We start from the raw sequence: 18,652 nt of genomic DNA on the forward strand, positions 1-18,652 counted from the left end.
TTTCTCTAGTACAGGAAGAAACAGTTGATTCAGAACCGCAAGTTTAAAATCATCTGCACACACATTTCAGTGAAAAGACCCAGGAGGCCTGTAAATATATTTAGGTAGATAATATAGTGTACCCTACAATAAAGGCTGAGAATATATTCTACATCTGAATGTTCCTGGTTTTTTTAAGTTCTTCATTTTAACATGGCACTTACTGCTATAAGAGAGACAAGGTGGATGAAGCAATGTCTTTTATTAGACCAAGTGTATGTTGGATAAAGAGACAAATTTTGGGGTTTACACAGAGCTTGTCTTCAGGTCTCACAGGCAACAACATTTATTGCTGTATAACATTATTTTGTGTTGGGCTTTTATTTTTAACCTATGAATTTATTAAAAAAATTAACAGAATGTGACCCGAGTCATTTCAAACAATAGAAATAATTATTTGGTTTTGGATCTTCAACGGGGGAGCTGAAAATATGTATGAAAAGATCAACCTTTCCATTTTTATTGACTGTGTCTAGGAAGGAAATTTAAAATGATGCCAGATACAGTCATGTTAACACGACAGATAACATTTTAAGTTCTAACAAGTTTGTCCATATATTTATTCTTATTTTATCAGGTACTTCAAATGAAAAATTACAAACATATATCACACACACTAAGTGTTGTGACCCTTTTTCTTCATTGATATAAACAATATAATAGCTTACATGGTTAAGAAACCACATGCGAACAAGTTAGACCTTCTTGCCCCAGAAACCCAGTTTCCAAAGGAAAAAAATAAGGTAAAGAAAAGCAACCCTCATATCTACCCAAACGTTATAAAATGATGGAGCAAATGGTATAGAGTGCTCCAAGGGTTGTTTTATTAATGCTGAATGATATATGAGATTCTCATTCCAGTAGACACAAACATCCTCACAAACTCCCTACCATGTATTTATGTGGCTGATCTGGTTCATTGTGTGCTAGTGTCCCTCTGAAAAGAGCCTCCTCCCAAAATACAGAATGGACATTGCACTGGCAGAGAGTTGGCAAGAATAAGGAAGAGACACATTTCACAATCAAAACAAAGTTCCTTTCTGTCTCCAGAAAATAAAAAATAGATACAGACAACCATTTGTTTACTAGTATTTACTCCAATGGGAATATCATTTGTAAGCAAGGCCACAGGTTTGGCACTAAATGTTATACTCCAACTTGAGGGCTGAAAAAATTGATTATCCTTTCATTGGCTTCAACAACTATGTATGCTACAGAAAGAAAACAAAAGATGTGGATGATGACTTGACAAGTATATTTCTGCCCAGTATTCTAGAGACAATGTTTAGCTACAGTTCATCCTTATTTAAATACTCTTTCTGTAGTTTTGCCAGGGTCAGCATTAGCTTGGACAGCATTCTGTATACATTCCAAACATGTACATAAAAGTTGCCTAAGACAGCACTAATATGTAACTCAGATGCATTCACAAAAAAACAACCCACAATTTAAGATACAGAGTGATGAATTGTTTTCTCTTTCTAGTCAGAGCCTTCCCATTTTCCTTTCTTCTCTTGCTTTCTTTGAACTTGAGTTTTCTTGCCCTCTCTATCCCTGCTTAGTAGGACAGAGCCATTAGACAGTCAAACATCCAGAAGAAAACCAAATCCAAACTTCAGAGAAGGAAGTTCCCATTTTTTAGCACTCATAATATAACAGTATCATCCAAAAAAGGAAACTTTAACACTCTTTCTTTCATTAGTTGTAGGAATAAGATTGCAATGGTGTAATAGTTTTGACACTGTCAAAGAAAATAAATTTTTGTCTGACAAGGACTTACCACGTAAAACAGTGAGTCTAGTGGACACACTTATTTCTCCAACACTGTTGGAAGCAACACATTCGTAAATAGCTTCATCTCGTGGGGTCCGCAGAGGCTGTATTCTGAGAACTGATCCAGATCCATCATCAAATTCTATTACCTATTGAAGGAAACAACAGCTGTCACAGGTGTTGTTACAAATGCCTACCTCTCAGCTAACTCTGTGTATGCACAATGAATATCAATACTCAGAACACTGAAGTCAGTTTCATTTTTCAGATATATGAATACAGGAAAATTCAACAGTGACTTAAACTGTAGTTTACACTGGTCATAAAAATGGGTGTAAGGATGTTGAAGTGGTACTACGCTGATATTCAGTGGATCTACATGTCTTTAATTTACATGGAAGGAGTTAGCACAAAAAGAAAAGCAATTAACAGGAAGCTATAACAAAGCACATCCTTAATATAGGCCTTTCACACTTTCTTATGCCCCAGTAACACTCTACTGCTATTTGCTTTTCCTACTGCACTCCATTTCTTCTCTGCTTAGCATGAAAGCTGAATTTATTGTACATGCAAATCAAATCCAAATAGGGAAGATTTAAACCTCTTTGCCACTTAAGACAACATTAAATTCACTCTTTGTTTACACCATACTTGAACGTGCCCCAGACACTTATGAAGGGGATGCATATGTTTTCTCTACCTGTGAATTTGGTCCATGAGGTATAAGTAATATTAACTGACAATATCATTCAAATAAAGTGTGTCCAGTTTAGAGACAAAATGAAAATGTATAGTTGGGGGTAGCAGATTGTTATTTTTACATCACTTGCATAAGAAAATTTCATTTTCCCACTTGAAAACATCTGTAGTCTGGAACTAATAGGACTGCTGCCTCTTCCCTCCTCTTACTCAAGGAGATGAATCAATCATCTTGTCAGGATGTTGCTACTCTCTGCAGCAGCCCACTCACCACAGGCACCAGATGCACCTGCCCTAGCAACTAACTCAAAAAGTAGCTCATTTTCAATAACTAGGAACAAGAGTTCAGAACTATCATCAGCCCTGATGCTAGCTAATTGGCAGGTATGCCATAGTCATGGATCTCCTCAAAACACTCTGATGTCTTGTCAGAAAAATAAAATTAACTTTTCTGCATATGTACCCTAATATATACAAGCCATGAGGTTAACGCCTTTACAGGTAGGCATGAATGGCTCACAGGAATTACAGAGCATTGCACTCTCTAAGACTAAGTCACTAAGAAATCTTTTTTTTTGAATACTGCATCAAGCAGTGAAAGTAAATAAGTGCCAGGTCATGGCCTAGTGAATTTATAGTTCCACAGCAGATTCTTGTTTGGCTAAGGAGGTTGTTACGGCCCTTGTTGAGTATCACGTGACTCTAAAGAGGCAACAGACCCCTTCAGCCATAAAAAGATCCTTTGACAGAGCAGAACAATAGCTCTTTCTTGGGAGCATGGAAGAAAAAGGAGATTGCAATGTTTTGAGCAGTTGGGATCTCTGGAAATAAAGGTGGGCCCAGTTGCTGGGGGGAGTCTCAACCACCTCTTCCTTGGTTGCTATAGAACACCTGAGCCATCCACATTTGGCACGTGTGGGCAGCATTGCTACCATGGGCCCATGACAGAATTTGCAAGCTCAAGATCATTCATCCTTGTTTTGTGTGCACAGATGGGTTTTTGCATATGTAAAGTCAACATTTAAATGTAAAATGATAGTACTCAAAATACATAAGCAAGTTGTACTTGCACAAATTAAGGCTGGGTTTTGAAAATCTGACTCTGAGCTCAAGCCACATGTAGGGAATATCAAGATTTACCTTTGCCTCATTTGGGAATTAAAATAAAAGCATAGCAGATTAATAGCAAGGCCCCTTATGAAAATTCAAGGGTGTTCTTCTCTGGGTAAAGGATAATAAAAGGGTTTTGTTTGCAGGCATGACACCAGTGCTGCTTCTCCCATGGTAGGCCTTGCACAGAGCACAGGGCAGGATGTTGTTGAATCAGGCATGGTCCTACTGACTGCAACACTAATCACCAGCCTCCATGATTTTAGACTAAGTTTGTATGGCTGTTATCTCACCACGCACATCCTCAGGCTTTTCTGAGACTAGGATTCTGTGGGACAGCAAACTACTACGTGCTCTCTTGGAAAGAGATAAATGCCACAGCTCACGTACTCACATCCTACTCTCTCTTTTACTTCAAAAAAGCAACCACGACCAACACATGTGATGGGCACAAAGATCTCCTTCTGATGCCAACTCAAACAGGACAGCTAGTGTACATGATGTGTGGGCTGCTATTAAGGGAAAGGAGGCTCCACAATTCTGAGAAGCATTTTGGTACAGCTATTTGATTAAGAAGGGGAAAGAAGGAGAATGTTAGATATGAGACATGGGCAGCCTGACCTAGTGGGTGGTGTATGGTGGTCAGACATTGTAGTCAAGAGTTAAAATCAGTATCTAGAAACCAAGAAAGGGAAGAGAGACAGAATCACAGTGCAAAAACTAAACCACTGTTCAGAGCAGGGGCCAGAAATCAGGAGTCAAAGAGGAGTCAGATCCAGTGCAGCAGCTAGTTAGGAGCTCCTTTTGGTAGGACTGGCCATCAACCTAGTTAGTATCTGGAGTGGTGCTGTAGCCAGCTCCAGCAGCGGGGAGTTAAAAGCAGGCCAGCAGAAGCCTAAACAAACAATTGGACAATTTGGGAAGGAGCAGTCAGCCAATCAAGGCCAGATTGGCTCTATAAAAGGATGCAGAGCTGAAAGTATCTCACTCTTGCCCTGACCAGCAATGGAGAAGGAACTGGATGCCAGGGTGGAGGGAACCTGAAGCACTGTGGACAGAGTGGTGCTGGGAAGGCTCAGGATAGCCAGAGAAGATCCATCCTGATATCTGCCAGGTTCTGGGCCTAGATACAAGGGCAGAGAAAATACAAGGGTTATAGGAAGTGGCCCAGGGAACACTGAGAGGCAATGGAAGTGAAAGAGGGCAGTGAGAGGCTGCTGCCAGAGGGTCCTTGGGTCAGGTCACAGAACAGGCAGACCTAAATTGATCCCTCATCATGCTTCTTTCTTGCATCCTGCCTTTCTCCTTGGAGTCCCTGAGTCGAGGGGCTATATTATTTTGATATCTGATGTTAACAATTGTATTTAACTGTTCTAAAACTAACTTTTTAATCTCAATATCTAGATGCTTCCCAGTTATATGACCCTCGCCCAATTTACCACAAATGTGAAAATTTAAATTGATAAGTGATTTAAAATGTTTAAAGCCCATAATTTTGTACAATTGTGAAAATCAGTAAATAATGATTTAAAATAAATAAAGATTATCCATAAGAATTACAAATAAAAATAAAAATCAAATTCTGCCAAGCCTATTTAGGAGGTGAAATATGTTACCTCCAGATGTGAATGAAAGAAGTGTGAGGAGAAATTCGATAGTTCTGGCACTCTAACTGCAAACAAGATATCTTCCAAACCATAAGTGACCTCTAAAGGTGAACATTTATTTTTATATGTCATTTCAAATTGTTGTTTGTTGCATGCTTTTTTTGTAATCCCCAGTTTATCTGCAGATGGTTTACATTTTGTTGTTTTTCATAGAAAGTAAATATTATCTGTACATATTTGTTTTCCATCAGCAGGTAAGAGTCTCTTATTTGCCTAGTAATAAGCTTACCAGAATTACCCAGCAGTCTGAGAGGCTTTCAACTGAACTCTTAGGGAACAGAGGCACTCTAAGAATGCTTGGTAATCCTACATGCTGATTGGTCAGTGGAAAAGTTGCAGCTAGCCAAACTGGGGAAACCTTGTGGAGTTCAGGGGTTGAGTCATAAAACTAATTTTGGGGACAAACCACATGAATAAGGTTGTGACCTCTTCTTTCCTATGCTGAATTCAAATCTTTCTGCTGAATCTTAAATGCTTAGCTAAAGTGGTGGTTGTGCTCCTATACGTACTAGATCTACATCTCTCCACAATATTTTTCCTTTGGTTCCGCTTCCCCTGCTCCATTTCTTTTGCAAATTTTCCCAACCAGGATTCTCACCTAGTAATTTTCAAACTGCACTTTCTAATGTGTACTGTTTGAATGGATTTGAAGCAGGAAAAACACCATGCAATGTTAATTCATTTTATATATATTTACTTTATGAAACGTCCTCCCTACGTCTGAAATTTCTGAAAAGATGAACTGTTCCTATTAATTATTGGGTAATACCATATATTTGGAATTGTTCAGACAGGGAACAAGAACACTTTTATAATAAGAGGTAGGTGGGTGAAATCTCCATAGTACTAATTAATGGAATTCAGAAAGATATATAAGCATTTATTTTAGCAAATACAGGGGAAAAAAGAATAGCTATTTGAGACCCTGGCAGTTACTGCTGAAGTGCAAGGTCTGAAATGTTCATGTGTCTCCATGTGCCTCCATGTGCCTTTTCTAAATTTAAGTTCTGCAGTTGTGCCAATAACCATTTGTACTACAGTATGGCTGAGACAACACTTACATTCCTCTTTCAAAAGAGGTATGCAAATGAGGTAAATCGAAATGCAAATGAGGTATAAATTTACATGTCTGATGCCTCCTTTGGATATTCTTATTTCGAAATAGCTTCTTTTGACAGAAGGAAATCAGTGTAGAGACTGCTCTTTCGAAAGTAAACCCCATCTTTGAAAGAATCCTTCTTCCCATGAAAAAAGGGAAGATGGATTCTTTCAAACATGGAGTTTACTTTAGAAACAGCAGTGTCTACACTGGTTTTCTTCTTTTGAAAGAAGCTATTTCAAAATAGGAATATGCAAATGAGGTGCTGGGTATGCAAATTTGTACCTCATTTGCATTTTGATTTGCCTCATTTGCGTACCTCTTTCAAGTAGTGTAGACACAGCCTATGAGTTAAGAGAGGTATTTTTTTTTTTGGTGAAGGAGGAAAGCTCATTAAAGCCCTTTCTGTTTTAATTAACTAGTTTTCAGCACTTTATAATGAAAATTACCTGTTAAATGATTTACAGTGCTTAGAAACATGTCCTATACTATTTGTAGATGCACTCTTGTTCCACATGCCACTTAAGGATGTTTTGAAAATACATTTTTACACCACATTTATAATTTTGTTCAGACCCGACTGTGGATGGGGGGCAGGCAAAAGGAAGGGAGCCGTTGTCCCAGGGTCCGGAATTCAAAGAGATTTGGAGATCCATCTGTCACCCCTGATGCTTTGGCGGCAGCAGCACCTGGAGCTCTGGACCTCTTTGAAGTGCCATGGCAGTGCTGCTCTGTGGTGCTTGGGGGGTGGGGGAGGTAGGGAGGGGCAGTGTCATGGTCTGAGCAGAGCTAATGGCTCACTGCCCTTGGCCCCTCCCCATCCACTGTTGGTCCCACTCATTCTAGCGTGTAAAGCCAGGACCCCCTCCCACTTTTGCCCTGGGGCTGGAGTATCTGTTGACCCCACTGATTCTTTTCAAATATTTTATGGAAGTAAACTATGTTTATTTTTCACCTATACTCCTATAAAACAAATACAAAAAATAAACATAAAGTGGCATCTGACACAAACAAAACATAATACAAGAAGTGTTCTTGTTCCCTGTTGGTACAATTCCAAGTGCTTGTTATTTGCCCAGTAATTGTGCATGCTTTATTATAAAGTGTCTATTTTCCACTGTGGAACTCCAATTACATAAAAAAAAAAGAATGGCGCATATGCATTGAAAGCTGAAAACGGCCACTTCCACTGTGTGGAGAATGCACATCATAAAAACCCTTTGACACCTTTTTTCTTTTTTTTCTTGCTTTTTTTTTTTTTTTTTACTGAATTAAATACATTTGCACACAAACATATTAGCAAATGAAAGGTGGCTAGATCTTGTACGATACCAAAAAGCTGGTGGCTTTTAAATGTGTTTACAACAATTCACCCACACAACAAAAACTGTAGCAGGACCAAATTACAAAAGTCTTATATAAGTTATCCACTCAAACAGCATTTAAAAACAAGTGTCATGGTGAGTGCTGTGAAAAATTACCCCAATGCATTTTGGTTTTATTCTTCATAATCAGAGGCACAGATTTACATTTCCCTATTAAGTTTGGCATGCAAATCTATATCACTCACTCATATAGTGTGTACTCATATAGTGTATCATAATTGTGTGATAATTTATCATACTACTTTACTTGTGATTAGTTTATAAAAGCAAAATCCTATTTTAATACTAAGAAGCTAATAGGATGCAGCTGAAGTTACACATGATCCATTCCAGTTTTGGTGTCAACTTCTCTGAACAGGCATCTGAAACGTGCCTTTCCTCAATCCACGGACTGATCCAATCTTAGTTCCAACTCTTCCCACCACAGAGGAAGACAGCAGTGTTCCCAAAGTTACCCTCTAGACATACCCCCACATTCCACTAATAGACAGTCTCTCTCATTTTGTTCAATTTCTGCACAGAAAGGATAGGAAAGTCACTTCCTCTGAGACCATTCCCAAGGCTAATCTTTAAAAAAAAGGCCAAAGGCAACTCAGATGACAGCAAACTGTCTTCTCTTCAATGGCCTTGTGCACAACCAGATTGTAGAGTAGGTGATTCCCAGGGCTGCTTGCGAAGATTTATTCCCTGCAATGATGGCTATTTATTTAGTCTCTGGAAATAAAGAACACTCCCAAAGTTACAAAAATAAAACAAATGTGATGTTAGAATGAATGTTTTTCAGAGGAACAGAACAATGGACCTAATACCTCAAATCTCTGATTGCTGACTTTCTTGCCCTTTTTATTCCAGACAATTTTAGGTCTTGGGTCTCCTGTAGCTTGGCAGATGAATGATGCGACGCCTCCAGAGACCCCTGTCTGATCAACGGGAGTTCTTGTAAATTTTGGCGGTGCTAAAACAAGAAAATAAGTAACAAAATAAATCTAAGAAGTAGACACAAAAAAGCATGTCAAGCTGTCAAAATGAAAATAAAAAAGGAGGAAATACTTTATTTCTTTAGGAATGGCATTCACCTGTAACAGAAGGCTTTAAAAATACCTCAAAGGACAGAAGGGCATGGAAAGAACTGACGAGTATTAACCGTATTAACACAGAAACCTGATGCCATCAGAAAAAGAGGGCCATGCATTAATTTTTATCACCATTATAAATAAAAATCTAATTTGTCCTCTGTTGCAAAATGAGCTCATCAATCAAATGGAATAAGAGCATGTTTCATGGCTTGATGTTACTATCAATGAATGTCATGAAAGCAGGTTTTGTATCTCTGAGTCATTAAAATCAGTGACATTTAGGACAGAAACATTTGGAAAAGTTTGAGGAGGCAGGTGTAAATGCCTACAGATTAAAAATCCAGAACAGAAAGGAGAAAGGACAATTGCAGTGGAGGAACTTTGCATGCCCGCAGTTTATAAGACACTGGCCGTGTCTACACTAGCCCCAAACTTCGAAATGGCCACGCAAATGGCCATTTCGAAGTTTACTAATGAAGCGCTGAAATGCATATTGCATATTAGCATTCATTAGCATTCCCATCAGCTCATGGGAATAAGGGGACTTCGAAGTAGGCGGGGTCCTTTCGAAAAGAAGCCCTGTTGGGACGAGCCGCGTGGCAGCGAAGCGCGTCAATTTCGAAGTGCTGCAGCCGCCCGCATGCTAATGAAGCGCTGAATATGCATTTCAGCGCTTCATTAGTAAACTTCGAAATGGCCATTTGCGTGGCCATTTCGAAGTTTGGGGCTAGTGTAGACATAGCCACTGACTTATAAATCCTGGCCTCTCTTCCAAACTATTTCATAATTTTTTGAAGGAACATGGGAAAGATGATATTGCATTTGCACAGAGAGGAGGACGAGAAAGAAGAGTCAGTGGGAGAAAGGAAAGGAAAGGATGAATTTTCAATTAATTCTTCATTCCCCCAACTTCTCTCCAAGAAGAAAACAATGTATTAATGTACTCAAACCTTGCTGATGAGAATTCTGGTTAATCAAAACCCTCAGTGTTACCAAGGTCAATATGACCTCGACGTGTGAAGTCTGACCAGCACACACAGATGTGTGCAGAGTCCTTGAATACAAGATCAGCTAAAGTACAACTAGTGAGCCTTCAGGAGGCTGTTATGTCTGGGGAAGCTAACTTAAATTTAGTGTTCATGGTCTATGACCTGAATACACCCAGGATTTCCACTGTACCAATTTCCTTTATTTTGAATTGGTTAATTTAAAGTTAGTATATGGAGATTACTATATTTATCTTGAAACGGAGTGGAAAGCGGTTTTGAAATGTGCAGCATGGATTTACTCAGCAAAGTGCTTCTAACTCTAGTCCTGTACACCTCTGCAGACCCTTTCTATTTCTTTCCAGTTTTCCTTTCTCTCTTTTCTTTCACTGTCTAGCTCCTCTCGTGGTTATTCTCTTTGGTTCTCTCCCCTTTTCTTTTTTGTGAGGCCTCCCTGGTATGGCTCCTCCTCTATGCTATTTTTTTAAATGTATTGCTTCTGACCTATAACTTCTAACTTCACGCTCTGCTGAACTGGCCTTTCCAGAGGAAGTGCTTCTTGTCTAGTAATTTTCAACAATATAGAAATGTATGAGATTGTAAACCAGTATCAGTAACTGCAGTAGAAAAATATGTTAAAATCTGTGAAAAATGATGTGAAATGAATAAAAAGGGGGAACAATAGGTGGCTGACAGCATAAATAAACTTAATGTATTGTCCTAACTAGGCATATTTAGTATAAAATAATGACAGATATCCTGAGTACACAAAGATGTACCATGTATTTTATGCTACTATTATAGTATTACAAGCAAATTGTGAAAAGATGTTTGCCAACAATGAAAAAATACAAAATGCTGCTCTGAAAATTGCCACATTTTAAATAGATGCAGCAGGAAAATATTCATTGTGATAGTATCAATTACAATTTAAGATGACTTGATCTGATAATGTTTCACAATTACTTTACGCTTCTATCAAGTTTTTGCTTCTTTTCCTAAAAAAAGCCTTGGGATTCACAATCAAAGCAGTTGGTTTTATATAGAGTGCAACCACTTTACAGCTAGGCTACACCTACATGGAGCCATGCTGCTGGCAGTGCGATGAAAAGGAGGTCTCTTAAAAATGAAAATGGCTGCTCATTTGCATAGTCACCTGGCTAATTTGCATACTCACACAGGATAGCCCTGCTGGCAGAGGCTGCTGTATTCAGAAAATGTGCTGTGTAGATGTGGTTCTGCCAGCAAAAACCCCCTTTGTTGGCAAGCCCTTATACCTGATTTTTTCCAGGGAGAAATGGCTGCCAATGAAGGGTTTTTTTTGCCAAAGTAACTACACCTAACCACAGTGCGTTTTCTGATGACAGCAGCCTCTTCTGGCAGGGCAATCCCGTGAGAGTATGCAACTGAGCCACATGACTATGCAAATGAGCAGCTATTTGCATTTTCAAGAGCCCTCCTTTGCATCATGCTGCCAGCAGCACAGCTCCATGTACATGTAACCTTATAGAGTGTTAGCTCTACTGATGGAAACTGATGACAGAGCTTAGTAGACATAATTAGCCTATATATAAGCAAGCAGGTCTTCTGGATTCTTTGGGAACCCTGACCTGTTCACTGAATGAATTCTGTCCACGGAAGTTCTAAATGCTTGAAAAACAAGTGTTAGTGATTCTAGAACTAACAAGGTAAAGAGCATGTAGCACTGTCCATAAAGAATCCAACAACTTTAGTAAAAAGCCTGTCTCAAAACAAAACCTAGGGCATGAAAAGCTAAAGAAATAACAAGAAAGAAATATGAACATCCTGCACTTGAGACAAAAACTGTAGACCTGGTTCTCTAAAGAGAGAACAATTCAGTCAGACAGAAAGCATCTACTAGGTTTTAACCCTTTTTCAGGTACATATTAACTTACTACTCTGATACATAAAGGCTGCGTCTACACGTGCACGCTACTTCGAAGTAGCGGCAGTAACTTCGAAATAGTGCCCGTCGCGGCTACACGTGTTGGGCGCTATTTCGAAGTTGAAATCGACGTTAGGCGGCGAGACGTCGAAGTCGCTAACCCCATGAGGGGATGGGAATAGCGCCCTACTTCGACGTTCAACATCGAAGTAGGGACGTGTAGACAATCCGCGTCCCGCAACATCGAAATAGCGGGGTCCTCCATGGCGGCCATCAGCTGGGGGGTTGAGAGATACTCTCTCTCCAGCCCTTGCGGGGCTCTGTGGTCACCGTGTGCAGCAGCCCTTAGCCCAGGGCTTCTGGCTGCTGCTGCTGCAGCTGGGGGTCCGTGCTGCATATAGAGGGTCTGCAACTAGTTGTTGGCTCTGTGTATCTTGCACTGTTTAATGAAAGTGTGTCTGGGAGGGGCCCTTTAAGGGAGCGACTTGCTGTTGAGTCCGCCCCGTGACCCTGTCTGCAGCTGTGCCTGGCTCCCTTATTTCGATGTGTGCTACTTTGGCGTGTAGACGTTCCCTTGCTGCGCCTATTTCGATGTTGGGCTGAGCAACGTCGAAGTTGAACATCGACGTTGCCAGCCCTGGAGGACGTGTAGACGTTATTCATCGAAATAGCCTATTTCGATGTCGCTACTTCGAAATTAGCTATTTCGATGTAGCGTGCACGTGTAGACGTAGCCAAAAAGACACAAATGGACCTGAACGCTCAAATTTCATTATAGAAGCTGTGATTTTATGGTACCAAGTTAAAATTGAAATATTACCATGCACCTTTTACTCTTTCTGCTAGCGTTAATTCAACAAAACACCTGCAAAACACATGAAAGAGAAATGCTGGGTGGGTGAGTTCTTTGAATTAAATAACTGTGGGTTTGGACTACTTGAGAAATACTTTAAGATAAAACTGTGTGAATCCACATATACCTTTTTCCTTGCCCTCTACCAATTAGCTGACTGATTTAAAACTCCTAATAACAAAGTAACAAAAGTATAATTTACTCCCTGGCTGTGTCTACACTAGCTCCCAACTTCGAAGGGAGAATGGTAAGTAGGGTTTTGGGAGATTATTAATGAATTGCTGCGGCGCATAGGCTTCATTAAGCTAATTCTCCTCTGCAGCAACTTTGAAGTGGCAAACTTTGAAGTGCCAACTTGCATGTAGCTCCAACACTTCAAAGTACCAGCGGGTTAGCCAAGGCTACACACAAACTGGCACTTCAAAGTTTGCCGCTTCGAAGTTGCCGCGGGGGAGAATTAGCTTAATGAAGTGCTGCATATGCACCACAAAACCCTACTTACCATGCTCCATTTGAAGTTGGGCACTAGTGTAGACACAGCCCATTAGAGCCATTTCAGTGGGTTTTTTTCCCCCAAAGACACAAACTGTATGTAATAACATTTAAAGTGTTAAAAAATGGCACCCCCATGGCCACTAACTCAATTATTTTCCAGGCAGGATTATACCAGCTAGTTAAAAATATTTTAAAGAAAAAGTATGTTGAATCAGTTCTGAGGATGAATAAGATAGTCTATTTCAGGGTTTTATAGTACAGGCCATCAACATACTATATGAGGCAGTACCGTGCTTTATTGCTCTACTGTAAAATATAGTGGTGAAAAAGGAAAGAGAAATAAAGGGGACATTTCCCCTTATCAAAATCCAGAGCCAAATTCTGCCCTGGTGTAAGTCAGTACAACTCCAAAAAAGGTAATGGGACTGCACCAATTTATATCACAAAATAATCTGGCCACCCATTTTAAAAACTACTTGAAGCCTTTATTGAAAATACTGGAGAAACCACACTGCTGCTTAAGGAACAGTTCTGCCATGGAGACTGTAAAACTAACACTTTCCTATATAGAGATACTAGCAAATCAACCCAGCAGTGCTTGGGTATTCAAGTGAAATAAGGATTTTTCTTTTGTTTGGAAAAGGATATGATTTATGCAAATTATTGAGGGCTATCTGTGTGGGGGAGTTGCAGGGAGGCACCAGGGCTGCCCCTTTATAGCACTATGACTGAGTGGCAGGGGTGGGCATTGGGGTAGAGGGTCACTGATTTTTCCTGGCAGGTTGGAGATGTGGCCACCATTTTCCTATGATGTCTGCCCCTGCAGTGGTCACTCTGCTGTATTGCTGTCCCCTGTGCTAGCTGTCACCAGTGGTGAGTCTGAAGTATGCCATCCCTTCTGTCTGTGCCCGCCCCCCTTTCCATGTTCTAGGAAATCCTGGGATTTCAGGCATTTTCCACTTTACAGGAACAACCAAACTCTGGCCTGGGTTTAAGTTAGGGTAAGGGAAAGCTGCACACCAAATTTTGTGGTTATAGCTCTTAGGATTTAAGAGGCGTTTTTGAACAAATGTAACACCAATAGACAGAGAGAAAGCCTCTAAAATATACAGTAGATGAGTGCTGACTGTAAAGACAAAAATAAGTTTCCTAGTTATTTTTCCTCCATTACAACTGCAGGGCCCAATCAGGTTGCCAGGTGCCCAGTTTTTGACCAGAAAATTTGGTCAAAAATGGGACCTTACAGTGTTAGTCAGATCTACTGATAGGACACCAAAAGCCCAGTAACTGCAGGTGGAGAAGGAGTGCCTACTTATCAATCTGTTCCAGCCCCTGTTCAGCCAGGGCTGCCTAGTACCACCTTCTCTCATGGACAGGCAGGCCCCACCTCAAGCCGAAGCTCTGGAGAGGAGGAAGCCCAGTGTGAAGAGGGGCAGTGGGAGAGGGAGAGGATAATACAGCTATAAGCAAGAGGGAGGATGAAGAGCAACGAGTAATTAGGGGAGAGGAACGAGCAAGAACAGGGCTGGAGGAAGAGTGCAGCAGGCGATGTAGCATAGCAAGAGGGGTCTGTTAACAACTAGAAAGTTAGCAACCCTTAGCCCAGGCAGCTGAGAACAAGCAAGTTGGATCCTATTTCTTCTTGTGTGACATCAACAGAATTGTTTACTATATTCCACACTACTACCGCTGTGCAAATCTACTGAAGGCAATGAGTTTGTACAAATACAATCATGGGCTTACTTTGGCCTTCAGAATGTACAGCATTGATTCAAAAGAAGGAAAAATAACACTGCTTGGCTCTTAAATCCTAGTCTGAGATTTTATGGGACTGGTAATTAATGAAAAAATGATCATAATAAACTAAGAACATTTATTACGGGAATGATGGAGGCAAAATAAATGGGTCCCAGGATGAAATTTTTACACTCATTTTTCAGAGTAGAACATTTTAAAGTAGTTCTGAGAAGAGTTTAGTGTGGCTTTCATTAGTAAAGAGACCATACCTTCCAATTTTAGAGTGAGAAGCCTGAGAACTCCTTTTCCCCATTGCTTCATTTCACCAAGTAAAACAACCTATCATGTAGAAATTCCTCTCTATTTAACAAGAAAAAATCTGTCCTGTGGAGTGAGTGTTCAATGAGATGAGCAGTGTTCAGAGTGATAAGAGAAGTCTAAAAAGTGTACATGGTATTAGTGGTACCCTTTTGCACAAGCAGCATGGTGATGACACTTGTTTAATGTGTCATAATAAACTCATTCAGAAGTTATTGGAAAATTCTTCCACTCTGACAAATATGTCTGTGTTGTAAAGTCAGAAACACAACCCTGATACCTGTAACCATTGTTTTAGAAGTGAACTTTTGAATTTTGTGTGAATATTTTGTGATCCCACAAAATGCATAGGAACAGAAGTATTCTTGCTTCCAATCTGGGAAAAATGGCAACCTTGTTTATTATACTAACATAACATACAATACCAGAGAAGTGATGATTAAAAAACAGTGCCTTTTTTCAATGAAAAGTAAAGGTACTAGACATATATTTGACACAGAGAAGGAAAAGCTGTGATAGTTCTAGTTTTCAGGCACTCAGAGTATAAATGTTTGATTTTAGCAGTTCAACTCCTTATACTTATCAATTTAATTTTAATTGGGCAAGTCACTTAAATTGTCAGCTTCAGGCTCTCTAAGTGCAAAGGGAATAATATTCCCCTTTTTATATAAGTGCTAGGATAAGTTCATTAATATCTGGGGGGCATTCAGAAATCTGGCTAGACAGACACATAAATATACCATGATGTCTATCCATCAACCCTTCCATTAATGTACTCATCTAAAACTCCTATCACCAAAATAAAACTATTTCAGATCACCCCCAAAAGAAAGAGAGAAATTATGCTTGTTACCTTTTCTTTTTTCAAGGTTGTTATGTTTGACCAAAATGATCTCTGCATTAACCGTTGACAATATCTTGACTGATTCCATCCTAAACTCTAACCTCTCTGATGGCAAATACAATTACCACACAACACACACAATTCTACGTCTTATCATGAGGACAATGCTGACTGAGAATTGACCATTACTTTTAACCTCTTATGTGACTATCTCTTCTGGGAATTGAAAACTGTAAATTCCTCTGGTATTGTCTCAGCAAGATAATTTTACTGTAGCTTAAAGTTTGTGATACAGTTCCCTAGTGTGAAATATCCATGAACTACTTGTGACAACCCGTCTTTAAGCCTTGACTGGCAGATAATCAGTGAAACACATAGCTCTTGAGTTCCCAAAGGATGTGCCTCTGCAATGTACAATCTCTCTTTCGGGTCACTTATCACCACTCTTTTGACTTGTATATGAAAGTAACTTCCATAGGTTTGTCATTGCCTTCCTGGATTCACACTGAAAACACAGGCAAACAGCCAAAACAACATTCTGTTGTCTAGGGCAAGTCTTATCTAGAATTGCTTAATATGTCTGACCCCAAAATATATTTTAGGAGCATATTTACAGCACATATACATAACTATACACGCCATCTGTATGTACATCACACAATGATATTCATGACCAGTGTGCCATCAGCTTTTATGATACCTTACTCAAAATGCTTTTACAGTAAACCCTCAATTTAACGGAATAATAGGGGAGAAGGGGTGTCTGTTAATGCCAGAAGTCCATTAAATCTGAATCTGCAGTACTGGAGACACCTTGCAAGGTGCACTAGGGAGCCTGCACATGCACATGTTCCACCCCTGGTGGGAGGAGTATGTGGCGTCTCCCGCATAAGCAGCCCCAGTGGCTCCTCTGGTCCTGGCAGCCCCAGCCATGGCAGCAGCCACTCTGGCAGCCCCTCTGACCCTGACAGCCCCAACAGCTACTCCAGCACCAGTGACCCCAGCTGCAGAGGCAGCCCCAGTGGCTCCGGTGGCCCCAACAGCTCCAGCAGTGGTGGTGGCTCTGGAGACTCTGGTGATTTGCTGGCATTTATTTAGGGGCAGGGATCATGGCCAGCAGCCATTATTTCTGAAGTCCATTAGATCAGTGTCCATTAAATTGAGGGTTTACTGCATAATACAATACTTTTCTAGGTAATTAGTCAATTCAGTTATGCAATGGCATGTCTGGATGCTGATTGTCACACTTGGGCAACTACAGTTCATTAACATAGAAAACTTTTAATGCAACATGATCTCTTTCAAAGAGAAAAAGGTGCAAGCAGTTACCAGCCTTATTTCAGTATTTTTCTACTTTTGACTGGCCAGCTTATCTGGTCCATCTAAACTACAATCAAGACAACAAAAACTAAATGCAAAATATAAATTAAATCGATAGAATAAATAGGTGTCTCATTCATTTCAATTGAAAACCAGATGCAATTTTGGCTACTAAACCAAAAGCCTGTACGTAAAATTTTATTTTAGCTATTTATCAATAATTTTAAAAAATAAGGATTTAAAATCAAACTATTTATGTTGAATGTACTCTGATTTGTTAAAGGGCTGTTGGTGACATAGCATTCTTGCAAAGGGCAGAACTTCAGCTTTATTTGTCATTTTAAAAGGAAGTTTCTAGTTCTGATAGTTGAAAAGCAAACCTTGAAAATGAGACACTGCCATGCTTTATGTGGAACTGACTGTGGTAAAACGGAGGGTTAGGTACGTGGAGCCAGAGGCAGTTGGGAGAAGGCATTTTATGGCTTAACCATTGTCCCAGAGCCCTCCTTTGCTTTATGGAAATTGGCTTATGAACATGAATATGCATAACTTGAGGATGCTGTAGACAAGTATCTCACGTAACTAATTTTGAAGTCACAGTCTTTTGAATGCGTATATCCTATTTTTGTGCATGGGTCATTCTTGTATTTGAATATAGTGTAGATCTGTTTGTAATTCTAAATGTGCTAATGAGAATAATTACTGGTGCTCTGGAAATGTAATGGCTCAGTGATCAAGTCAATGATGTATTAATAGTTTTGTTTGTCCTGTAAGCCCAAACTGCGGTTGAGCTTAGAAACACATGCGGACAGGCTATCTGTTGCTAAAATCTATTTTGGATCTTTTCTTTTCCACTTGAGGTGAGAAAATATTAAACTGAGCACAAAATTCTCACTTTGGCAAACGGGATAAAAGGGCACGGGGAACCAAGCAATAGGGGAGTGGATAGATGCCACCCTCTTACCAACTAAGATGCCTGCTGGAAACATCTAAGAAGATTGAACATGGGGAAGCATTGAGCTCAAGCTAAGAAGCTGCTTAGCTTATGAAACAGATGTTTAGGTCAACTGTTTAGGGTAAGAACTTGCATGTAAAAACTTACATAGTAAATTATAATGAGGTTTGTGGTCTTGTTTATTTTAACTCAGTAACTTACTTTGACTGTTTTCACTTACAACCACTTATATCCTACTTTTTATACTTGAGAAAAACACTTTGGTTTATTATCAAGCCAGTGTAAATAACTGTTACCTGGGGTAAGGGGATATCTGCACATATCTCTCTTTCTTTAATAAAGGGGCAAATTTATGAGCTTTCTCTGTGTAAAACTTTTACACAGGCTAAA

The 18,652-nt window shown here is 39.7% G+C and overlaps 1 protein-coding gene across 5 annotated transcripts in view; it reads right to left on the reverse strand.

Moving 5' to 3' along the window:
• Window positions 1–18,652, reverse strand: part of PTPRD (protein tyrosine phosphatase receptor type D) — a 495,679-nt gene that overhangs the window by 293,959 nt on the left and 183,068 nt on the right. For all 5 annotated transcript variants that reach the window (XM_074994889.1, XM_074994887.1, XM_074994886.1 and 2 more), the window contains exons 3-4: window positions 8,582–8,727; window positions 1,820–1,961 (exon numbers count right to left, since the gene is read on the reverse strand). In XM_074994889.1, coding sequence (XP_074850990.1) covers window positions 1,820–1,961; window positions 8,582–8,727 — 288 coding nt within the window. The remainder of the gene's footprint in view (window positions 1–1,819; window positions 1,962–8,581; window positions 8,728–18,652) is intronic.

This window comes from Carettochelys insculpta, chromosome 5 (assembly GCF_033958435.1).
Source record: "Carettochelys insculpta isolate YL-2023 chromosome 5, ASM3395843v1, whole genome shotgun sequence".
In the NCBI taxonomy this organism is placed as follows: domain Eukaryota; kingdom Metazoa; phylum Chordata; order Testudines; family Carettochelyidae; genus Carettochelys; species Carettochelys insculpta.